Raw genomic sequence first — 12,666 nt, 5'->3', positions numbered from 1 at the left:
TTAATATGGCTCATTTCCTAAATAAATGTTACTATATCTCAAAATTCCTGCCTATTGATTCATTGCTTTTAAAATATGTTTTCCCACCGGTTTTTTGTTTACACATAGAAATTGCAGGTTCCTTTATAGAAGAGGTTGTTGTCCCAACAGTGTCAAGTTTAATGTACCTTACTCAGCAGACAGTTAATAAGTTAGAGCTAGCTACCTGACAGGTTTTCTTTTTAAGATGAACTGTGAAGCATTTAGAAGCTCTTAAAGTACACCTTTTCACACCCATGAAAGTAATATGTATCAATTATTTCTTAAAGAACATATCATTGGATTCCCTGGAAAACTTGGAATGGAAACACCATTTGACCCAGCTATCCCTCTCCTCGGTCTATACCCAAAGAACTTAAAAACAGCATACTACAGGTACACAGCCACATCAAAGTTTATAGCAACACAATTCACAATAGCTAAACTGTGAAACCAACCTAGATGCCCTTCAGTAGATGAATGGATTAAATGTGGCATATATATGTATACAATGGAATATTACTCAGCAATAAAAGAGAATAAAATCACGGCATTTGCAGGTAAATGGATGGAGTTGGAGAAGATAATGCTAAGTGAAGTTATCCAATCCCAAAAAACCAAATGCTGTATGTTTTTTCTAATATAAGGTGACTGACTCATAGTGGGGTAGGGAGAGAAGGGAGCCTGGGAGGAATAGATAACTCTAGATAGGGCAGAGGGGTGGGAGGGTAAGGGAGGGGGAAGGGGGTTAGCAATGATGGTGGAATGTGATGGACATTATTATCCTAAATACATGTATGAAGACATGAATTGGTTTGAACATACTGTATATACAAATGAAGATATGAAAAATTCTGTTCTATATGTGTAATAAGAATTTTGATGCATTCCACTGTCATGTATTTGAAAAATAAAAGCAATTATAAAAGAAAAAAAAAAGAAAAGCAAACACACCAGAGATCTTGCTTGTTCTCTCTTCTCACCATGAAAGAACATACCAAGAGGGAAGCATGTGACATTTGATTATATTTACAGTATCACTTTAGTATAAAGGGGATTTTTTGAAATATCTTAACAGAATCTAATATTTTTTCTAGAGTTGTTTTCTTCTTTCTATTAAGAATCTTTCCCAATAGAAAAAAACTATATGTGAAGTTATACTGTTTTAGAAATGAAGTGCCAAAATATAACTCCAGTATAGTAAAAGATGCAGGCACTGTTCCTAGACCTATATCACAATTGTAACTAAGAAAGTGAATTTCATTTCAAATGCAGTCAATGGACACAATTGGGAGGAAATAGATGGTGTGCTTTCAGTAACATAAAATACACCAATATTTTTCAAATATAATAAGTTATTAAACTACTTCCTATACCTTGTAGGTATCCCAAGGGAAAAAATTACTAAAGAGAGATGTTACACTGAATAGTAAGGTATAGTGTGAATTTTAAAATGGTTATTCTATAATGCTAAAATATTGTTTTCCAGTGTCGAGAGAAAATTTTTATTAAACTCTAGGAGTAAATATGTTATACCAATATGCTGAGTTCATTTACATTTTATGAGATAACTTTATTTGTTCTGCAACTAGCTGGCTGGCGGAGAATTTGAACAATATTTGGTGATATTTTAAAGTTGTAATTTCATCAGTATCTGACTTAGGGAATCTCAATATAAATCTGGAAGTAAAAAGTGTAGTATGCTATGTTTAGTGACTCTGCAAGGAGTGAAATACAATTTTTCCCCACCACTTCCCAGTGTGCATTTTCTGAGAAGTCAGTTGTCATTTGTTCTGGAAAAATTCATTTCATCCTAAATTGGGCTAACATTCCAAAGGAAAACCTTGAAGGTCACAAAGAAAGATACTTTTAAAAGATAATTGTTTAAAATTACAATAGTAAGAACATGGAAACAATACTGAAACATGGAAAGGAAAAAGTATCTGCCAGGGAATTTTGGACTGGGTAGAGGGAAGTGAGGGGAGGCAGCGGGTAAGGGGGTGGGAAAGATAGTGGAATGAGACAGACATTATTACCCTATGTACATGTATAATTGCATGAATAGTGTGACTCTGCATTGTGTACAACCAGAGAAATGAAAAGTTGTGTTTCATTTGTGTACAACGAGTTGAAATACATTCTGCTGACATGTATAACTAATTAGAATAACGAAAAAGTATGTTCCACAACTGGAGTATGCTCTCTCTTTCTATGCATATATGATAATACTAAACACAATATATACACATATGTATGCTTTGGATTAAAAGGATATGTTATCCCTGATATTTTGTAATTTGTTTAATTTTTTAAATTTTTATTATCATCATCATGGTTAGCATCATGATCATCGTCGTCGTCGTTGTTGTCATCATCGTCATTATCATCATCATCATTATCATCATCATCATCACTTGGAACTGAACCCAGGGGCACTCTACCACTGAGCCATATCCCCAGCCCTTTTATTTTTTATTTTGAAATAGGGTCACACTAAATGGTTGAGGTTGGCTTCAAACTTGTGATCTTCCTGTGTCAACCTTCCAAGTAGATGGAATTACAGGCCTGGGCCACTGTACCCAACTGTATCTTTGTTTTTTAACCTCCACAATACATCATTGATATTTTCCTGGTCATAGGTATAGTCCTGTCTCATATTTTCCAATGGATATATACCATACTATTCTATAAATTTAAAAAAAAATTGAACCTCTGTTGATGAGCATGTTGTATGTGTGAGAGAGAGTGTGTGAGTGTGTGTGTGTGTATGTGTGTGTGTAACGCACATGTATTTTATTAATCTTTAGATTGACAGATAACATTGTATAAATTTACCTTGGACAACATGATGATTTTTTTTTAAAGAGAGAGTGAGAGAGGGAGAGAGAATTTTCATATTTTTTTTATTTTTTAGTTATCGGCGGACACAACATCTTTGTTTGTGTGTGGTGCTGAGGATAGAACCCGGGCCGCACGGCGAGCACGCTACCGCTTGAGCCACATCCCCAGCCCCCAACATGATGATTTGAAGGATATATATATTATGATTGGTGAAATCCAGCTTATTGGCAAATGCATTACCTCATATAGTTACCATTTGATAGCACATGATACTCCCTATGCTTACATTTTTCATAAATATAATGTATTATTATTAACTGGTCAATAAATCTTTGAAGTTTATTCTTCCTAACTATAATTATGTAGCCATTAACATTCACCCACCCCAACTACATCAGACTCTGGTAACCACCATTATACTCTCCACTTCTATGAAACCAACTTTGTAACATTTTATTACTTTAAAAAAAATCTTTTTGTGCCTGGCTTATATCACTTAACATAATGTTCTTCAGGTCCGTCAGTGTAAAAAATGGCTGAATGTCATTCTTCTTTTATGACTGAATAGTATTTTACTGTGCATATATACCACATTGCCCATTATATATAAATCCATTAATGGACACGTAATTCAACTCTTTATCTTAGCTATTATGAATTGTACTTCAATAAATATGAAAGTACAGGTATCTCTTTGATATACTGATTTTATTTCCTATGGTTATATACACAGTAGTGAGAATGATCATATGGTAGGTAATTCTTTTTCCTACTTCAGCCTCCCAAGTGAGGATTTCAGGCATCAGCCACTACACCTGGCAAAATTCTATTTTTAGTTTTTTGAGGAACCTCATACTATTTTCTGTAATGACTGTACTAATTTACTTTCACAATAGTGTATGAAGGTTCCTTTATCTCTGTATCTATACCAACACTTACTCTCATTTGTCTCTTCATAATTGCCATTCTAACTGGAATTTGGTAGTAACTCATTGAGGTTTTGTTTTTATTTGATTTAGATAAAAGTCTAATTTCATCCTTTTGCGTATAGATATTCAATTTTCCCAACATCACTTATTGAAGAAAATGTTCTTTTCTTCATTGTGTTCTTGGTGGCTTTGTTGAAAATCAGTTTGCTGTGAATGCATTCATTTATTTCTGGGCTCTCTATTCTGTTTGTTTGTCTGTTTTTATGCTAATACCATGCTGTTTTGGTCACTATAGTTTTATAGTATATTTTGAAGTCAGGCACTGTGATTCCCCTAGCTTTGTTCTTTTTGCTCAGGGTTGCTTTGGCTACTTGAGGGTTTTTTGTTTGTTTGTTTTTTATTTTGTGGCTTCATATGAATTTTTTTTGTGTGAAGAATGTTATTAGCACTTTGATAAGGATTGCATTGAATCTATAAATCATTTTTATAGTATAGCATTTTAACAATATTAATTCTTCTGATCCATGAATATGAGGTATGTTTTCATTTCTTTTTTTTTTACCTTTTTTTAAATTTTTTTATTTTTTTAAAATTAATTTTTATTGTTGGTTGTTCAAAACATTACATAGTTCTTGATATATCATATTTCACACTTTGATTCAAGTGGGATATGAACTCCCATTTTTACCCCCTATACAGATTGCAGAATCACATCAGTTGCACAACCATTGATTTACATATTGCCATTCTGGTGTCTGTTGTATTCTGCTGCCTTTCCTATCCTCTACTATCCCCCCTCCCCCCTCCCCTCCCCTCTTCTCTCTCTACCCCCTCTACTGTAATTCATTTCTCCCCCTTATATTTTTCCCCCTTTCCCCTCACTTCCTCTTGTATGTAATTTTGTATACCCCTGAGGGTCTCCTTCCATTTACATGCAATTTCCCTTCTCTCTCCCTTTCCCTCCCACCTCTCATCCCTGTTTAATGTTCATCTTCTTCTCATGCTCTTTGTCCCTACTCTGTTCTTAGATACTCTCCTTATATCAAATGTTTTCATTTCTTTATATCACACATATATTTTAAATTATACAATTAATAGCTGCACAGAACTTTTTTTAAAAAACAAACAAACAAACTATGTAGCTGAGTCTTTGCTGTATTCTAGGCCCATACCCCAGCAGGAATCTTTTTGCAGCTTCTTTGAAAAGTTTTTTAGTGGTTATGAACATAATCTTAAACCATATATTTATGTATGCCTTCATTCGTTGGTTTCTCAACTTTAGGCACTGTGCAGGTGAAGCAGAGCTATACTACAAGGAGATACCAAACACCTAATATTCTCAAGAGGTATATTATAAGAATTTGAGAATTCCCCTGATTCACACATGCCATTCTGTCATTTAATTTCTCCCATAAACTTCTGTTATTTAATTTCTCACATAATCACTATTGTCACAGTGATTCTCAACTGGGAGGGAGAGAGTATGCTACCATCAGCCCACCAGAAGACTCCTTGGGAAGGCCTTTTTCAAAATACATTTGTTTTCCTTCTAACCCCCAAGTGGAGCATGATTCCTTGATTGAAAATCACTGTATATAATTTCAGATGTTACCAGTTGGGAGTATTTTTTGCAGTTATTATCTAAAAGCAAATGAACAACAAAAAAAATTAAGAAAAAAATATATACATATGTGTGTTTGTGTGTGTGTGTGTGTGTGTGTGTGTGTATACATACATACATACATATACAGGTTCTTTTTTTTCAGGTTAAGGGGCATCTTAGATCTCTTCTTTTTTAATTTATCCTATTATTTTTCTATAAACCCTAGCAGAGGTTCTCCTTTCTACTCAGTTCACAAGAGCGCCTATGTCAGCATTAATGAGTTGAGACTAGCAAAACAAGTAGGGACATGGGTGCTGTGACAGGGTAGGGCTCACTGCTGAGTTGTGTGACCATCTTCTTCAAGAAAATTTATATCCAGCAAAATTATTACCATGGGCCTTTGGAATTTCAATGGAATAATTGAAATTCTGCCTGCTAATTCTTGTGAATATCAAACCAAATCTATCATCTTTTATACCTTTAAACCTGGTAGAAATGATTTAAAGACCTAAGATTGTTTGCTTGAAGACCCACCTTACTGGGCGCAGTGTAGTCTGAAATCACAATGACAAGGACATGCTTACTTGGAGAGTGGATCCACAGTGCTTTGAGTTCTCTCTAAAGCACCTGAGGGTAAATGAGGAACCTTAGACTGGAGGTACTAATGGGGTTCTCTGTTTTATCTGCAGACTGCAGCTGAATATGTAAAATCTCGGCTCCCAGAGGCCCTAAAACAACATCTTCAGGACTACGAGAAAGACAAAGAAAACAGTGTATTGTCTTACCAGACCATCCTTGAACAGCAGATTCTGTCAATTGATCGAGAAATGTTAGAAAAATTGACTGTATCCTATGATGAAGCAGGTATGTTTGTTTTTAGTACAAACACACATACAGGCACACAGTTTTTTTCCTTACAAAATTTATTTATAGTTCTCAGTTAAATTTAGCCCTTTCTATGGGGTAGAAGGTTAAGGGCAAACTGGATTCAAAGTTGTATAACATGGATTAATAGTAAGTTTCTTCTCAGCAGTTTTAGTATCAGAACTTTTTCAGGAGATTCATAAAAATGGCTCTTGAATATCAAATCCCTTTAAGCGTTTGCTCTTTTTAAAATGGAATTTTCCTGGCCTTTTATCAGTCATGTACTCCTATTGATCTAATCTTTTAAAGTGTCACTTCAATTTTGGATACTAGCTAAAAATTTTTTATCTGATAATCTGAGAGCTGTTATTTGATTCAAACTTTTTTTTTTAATTTTAGAGATTTTTTTTGTTTCTACAGAGGTTTTTTTTTTTTTTCTTTGAAGTGTTAAGCTGAATTTTGCTTTCTACCATAGCAATTCAAATAAAACCCTAATACCACAAAGATTTTGGTTCACTGTGTGCTATAGGCTCATCCCATCCAAGGAAGCTTATTCAGGGAGTCATGCATAGAACCCCATGTAATGCCATGATCTGTTAGCTAAAGCCCAATTTTAATGACTCAGGTACAATATTACTTAGAATATTAAAATTATTAATAAAATTAAATAGATGCAGTAAAAATATCCTGATTAAATTTAACATATTTCTCACCTTACCAAAAGGAAAAAAAGGGCAGGGGATATAGGAAAATAGGTTGTTAATGATCAAATGTTGATAGTTTTAATCCCTATTTTGATATCAGGAATTTCTGGTTTTATTTCCACTAAGATTTTTTTAGTATGGATCTAATTTTTTATTATAACATAATCTGTCAATGCTGATATTCTTAGCATTTGATTTAAAGCTTTGATAGTAGACAGAAGTGCAAATTTAAAGGGAAAAAAAGCACAACATTATACTATATTTACCTAACCACTAATGCAAATTTTTTAGTTATTATGCTGTTCCCTTTTACATTGTACTCTCTAACCACTTCACATCCCTCTCAAGCAGGATTCACATTTCTAGCCTTGCTAAGGACATTTATACTCTCCCTGGTTTTCCTTTGCTTTATTGATTTCCCCAGCATATTGGCTTGCTTCTGCCTCTAGGGGATTAGTCATTTGGTCTCTATATTTGTTTGGCCTTTAATATTGTTCTTTTTGACATCTTATCCTTAATGGAACAAAGTAGATTGTGATCCACCCCAATGAAAATAATATTTAAGTATTCATAGCCTCTTAGAGATCATGAAACTCACATATTCCACCCACTTCTTGCTCCTATACTCATTTTAAGGTGAGAAAACTGAGGGCCATATATTCACCTGAAGTGAGTTCTTTGTTTGTAGCATTATATCTCTTATATCCTAATTACAAATCAAGGTGTGCTATTGTAGGTTCTCAGTTGTTTGGTAAGCATTTGTTAAATAAATATCTTGTATTAGGCAGTTAGGAGAAATGAGGAAGATCATTAAAAGGGAAGAATCTAGGATGTAGAAATAGATCATGCTTAACATCTAGCTGGGGAGCTAAAACATACATATATGACCTATTAGATTTAGAAAAAAAAAAAAAACCAAGAAATTTGAGACTAAGTACACCCTGTAACATTCACAAGCTATTAAAGTTAAGTTGAGCTATGGAGTCAAGAATAGCAAAAGTGGCTCAAGTTTCTCGTGGACTTCTTTAGGGGAGGGCATTTGCTTACAGCATGAAGAACAAATGCTGAAAATGGATTTGTGGAGAGCAGGGGAATGCATTCTAGTGGATGAAGACGAAGACGTAGGAACAAGCACCAAGGTGAAAGTGAACATCAGCCATAACCTCCCACCAACCAATTTTTCCTTCTGCTGGAATAATTTTCCACTCTTCCAAACCATACAGAAGTACAGTTGAACTTGTATGTGGCCTTTAGGGGTACATACTTTGGTGCAGGATTAATCTATTAATAACTCTGTAGCATGAAGCAGTGGAAATAAACACATGATTGAGAGTTAAAGAATCTCAAGTTCTAGGCCTTGCCTCTACCTTAATTATTAATGTGATGTTTAGCAAATTAATTTCTTAGGACCTCTGTTTCTTCTTATATAAAATCGGGCTAATAATATTTCAAAGGGTGTTACTAACAATAAAATATATTGTGTTTGGGTAGGGCCTTAGGAATCTATTGAAAATGCTAGCTAATGCCACTAACGCTGAATGAGGGCAGATTTGAATCTTGCCTATCTTGCCTCAAATGAGTTTAAGGTATTGTTAAGGTCTTTTCATAGCATGTGGTGTTTGGGAAACAGAGAGAAAAATTAAAAAATGATTTTCAGAAGTGTTGAGAAGTAAAGCATCTATTTGTAAAATTATATGCGCTGAGACTGCATGAGGTGATGTGGACAGGTAATATGGTTAGGGGCTGTGTGTATATATAGATGAATGAATGTCATCATGTGTTGTAAAATCAAAAGGTAACCTATGTAACTCTCATATTAATGATTTCAATCAAAATCAGAGTAGAAAATAAAAGATATTTCTATTTCATAGAAAAATATTTCATCATAATTTAAAGAAATTCGAATAGAAAATTGATAAAAGCATTCAGTACCCTTTCTGAAATATAACCATCCTATACTCAGACACTTATTTGCTTAGCTTCCTTCTATTCTTTCCCAGTTTTTACCTTTTCGTATTCTTTTTTTAAAATATATTTTTATATGTTCTAATTAGTTATATGTGACAGTAGAATGAATTTTGACACATCATACATAAATGGAATATAAACTTCTTATTCTTCTGGCTGTTCATGATAGAGTTATGCAGGTCATGTAATCATATTAGATTACACAAAGGATAATAATGTCGGATTCATTCTACTATCATTTCCTACCCGCCCCCTTCACATTCTTAATTGAGCTCTTTCAGTTTTAGCACGGAGTTGATTGTTAGTAGAAAATATCCTAAAGAGGTTAATTTGTTTTTAATGCTTATCCACTGATAAATCAGCCTGGGTGACTTAGTGACAATTATCACCATCTGTGACATCTAAACTTCCAAAAACTAATTAGTGAAAAAAAAAAATCCTTAGACACTTCTCTAAAAGCATTGGCTCAGAATCTACTCTTTTTTCTGTTTTCCCTCTTTCTGTGTCCTGTCTTCTCCTTTAAATACATATAAACCTTAATGCTCTGCCTGTCTATAGTTCAACTTTACAGCAACCTGAAATTCAGGAAAGGATAGGAAGTAAGCCAAAACGCTGTTTGTGCAACCAGATCACACAGTCCATTCCACAGAGGCCTTAGATATTCCTTTAGAATCCTGTTTTTATCTTATGTAGTTCTCACTAGTTAAGTTATTCTTTCCAATGTGATGCTTTCTTTTTTAAAAATCCCTTTTCTGACTGTAAGCATTATACTCTAATTGCAGAAATAAATAAGTGGTATAAAACAGTATAAAAAGAAAATAATAATTAATAATAATCTTACCACAACAAATATTTTTTATATTTCCCTCACTCTAAGAAATTTTAAAAAGTGGTTGGGATTATTTATTTATTTAGATACCAGAGCCTAACCCGGGGCATTTAACCACGGAGCCACATCTCCAGCCCTTTTTATTTTTTTTTAATTTTGAGATTGGGAAGGTCTCATTTATTTATTTAGATACCAGAGCCTAACCCGGGGCATTTAACCACGGAGCCACATCTCCAGCCCTTTTTATTTTTTTTTAATTTTGAGATTGGGAAGGTCTCGTTAAGTTTCTCAGGACCTCACTAAGTTGCTGAGGCTGGTTTTGAACTTGTGATCCTCCTGACTCAGCCTCTCCAGTCACTGGGATTATAGTTGTGAGCCCCGCACCTGGTGGTATCTTGTAATTTTATGTCCTGCTTTTTTTCTTGATGTTATTACAAAAGTATGTCCTCATTTCATTAAAACTTCTCTGCGTGAAAAGAATTTTTTTATAGTGAGTGTAATGTAATTACAGTAATTATATTTATTGAAAGACAATATCTTTGCTCCTTTGATACATACAAATAAATTATCCAATTGTTTTGACTTTGGATTATTTCACTTTAATAATTACTCTGATTTATCATTTCTGAAAGCATTAGGTCCTTACTATATTCTACTATGAATCTTTTGATATTTATACTTGATAATTAAATACTTTCTTAACATTTATTTAACCTGCAGATTCTTTGCCATATATATAAACTGATGCATATTTTGAACATAGATCTTTCCTTAATCATTATTACATGTGTAGTATATGTGTCCAGGATCAATTTTTTTATGTCAAGTAAGGTTTGAGCATATGTTAAAGGCTTTGCTACAATCTTTACATTTATAGAGTGCCTCGTCAAACTATGATCTGGGAAAAGGATTGAGAATTGATTAAAGCCTTTCCCACATTATTTATATTTGTAGTGTTTTCCCCAAAATGAATTTTTTGACATTGAGTAAGATTTGGGCAAGTTTAAAAGACTTTGCTACTTTCTTTGCATTTGCAAGTTTCCTCTCTGGTGTGAACTATCTGATACATAATAAGATATAGGGATGAGCAAAGGATTTGCCATATAATATACATTTGTAGGGTGTTATCTTCAGTATAGATTCTTTGACATTGAGTAAAGTATGAGGACAGATGAAAGGATCTGCTACACTCTTTTACTTTTCTAAGGTTTCTTTCCAGTGTGCATTATGTCTATTTAGATTTAATGATTATTAAAGACAATTCTACATTTATCATATCTGTATGTATTTTCCCTAATATGAATCGTCTGATGTTAAGTTCCGAGGACTGGTTAAAAGTTTTGCCACATTCATTATATTTGTAAATCTTTTCTTGAATATTGATATTCTGATGGATAAATTCTGAACACTGATGAAAAAATTTCCCACTTTATTACATCTGTTTTGTTCTATTATTGAACAATAACAATCTGTTATTATTCTCTGGAAAATTAATACTTTGGTATTTACTATAATATCAGTCATGTTTAAAGTATTTTCAAGTTTTTTTATACTTACAAGTTCTCTTTCTTTTTTAAATACCCTAGTAGCTGGGCACGGTGGCCCATGCCTGTAATCCCAGCAGCTCAAGAGGTTGAGGCCAGAAACTACAAGTTCAAAGCCAGCCTCAACAAAAGCCAGGTGCTAAGCAACTCAGTAAGACCCTGTCTTTGAATAAAATATGAAATAAGGCTGGGGATGTGGGTTCATGGTCAATGCCCCTGAATTCAATCCCCAGTACTGAATAAATACATGCATACATACTCTGGTAATTTTTTTAGACTTGAGTCCTTACTATAGGCCTTCCTGGTTTTATTATGTTTTACCCTAATATCTATACGCTGGTATTGATTTAGCAATAGTGGATCGGAAAAGACCTTTCTATATTTACCAGAATTGTGGTTTTTGGCATTGGAGAAATTATTTGTTGGTGGTGAAATAATGAAATTTTGGTAAAGTGTTTATCAAATTGATGGCATTTAGAAATTGTTTCTTCATTTTTTATTCTCATCTTCAAAAATGTTGGAATGAGTGTTCAATCCTATATTTGAAATGGTAAATGATACATTGTGTATTGTTCGGGTCCTATTTAAGATTTTCTAAATTTGTTTTTAGAGAAAAGTTATGTTTCAAAAATGTATATGAATATTTGCTCAGAGAAGCCAATTTGACTTTTCTGCAACCCTGACTAACATCATTCAAGGCTATTTCTGAGATAGTTTAAGTTCTTGATCTCCTTTAGCGGTAATGTTTTGTTGCAATTTGGTTATGTCTGTTATAACATCCTTTCTATGTATCATGTATACCCACATTCTCCCAGTCTTTCATTAAGTATGAATTATCAAGGCTACAGCTTTCACATCTCACCAGTACTTTTTTGAAGTAAGATTTCCATGTCTTGTTCTGGTGAAAGATATTGAGAGTAATTAAAAGACATACCCAGGGAAATCAGGTTTTTTGTTGTTCTTGTTCTGTCAACATTGCATCCATGTACAAATTCCACTGAGCAGGATCCAGGCTTTTCCACTTTTCCAAAGAGAATTCTATGGCCGCTTCCCAAATGTCACAGCCCCAAGAATCAACCATTTCTTCTTCCTCCTCCTTTTCTGGGGTTCTCTTATTTCTTAATCAATTATTTATTGGGAGAGTCATTAGAGTGAGACTGTGGATGTCAGATGAAGGCCCGAGAAATGTTTATAGGGAAGAGATGTCATCAGCTCATCTCCCTCAGGCCCACAATTGGCATGTCAATGGACTCATTGTCATGGAGCACAGAGTAGATGGAGTCCATGTGAAGGGGATTTTAATGGCTATATAATATTATATTTTAAATTATCACTTATTAAATGTTTTCCTATGTTGGATATTTAA

General features: G+C 33.8%; 1 protein-coding gene across 1 annotated transcript in view; it reads left to right on the top strand.

Moving 5' to 3' along the window:
• Nucleotides 1-12,666, top strand: part of Ppm1l (protein phosphatase, Mg2+/Mn2+ dependent 1L) — a 289,523-nt gene that overhangs the window by 193,676 nt on the left and 83,181 nt on the right. Inside the window, exon 2 of the mRNA XM_076867510.2 lies at nt 6,081-6,255. Coding sequence (XP_076723625.1) covers nt 6,081-6,255 — 175 coding nt within the window. The remainder of the gene's footprint in view (nt 1-6,080; nt 6,256-12,666) is intronic.

This window comes from Callospermophilus lateralis, chromosome 10 (assembly GCF_048772815.1).
Source record: "Callospermophilus lateralis isolate mCalLat2 chromosome 10, mCalLat2.hap1, whole genome shotgun sequence".
Lineage (NCBI taxonomy): Eukaryota > Metazoa > Chordata > Mammalia > Rodentia > Sciuridae > Callospermophilus > Callospermophilus lateralis.
The sequence above is the reverse complement of the archived record's forward strand: the minus strand, read 5'-3'. Positions and strand labels throughout refer to the sequence as shown.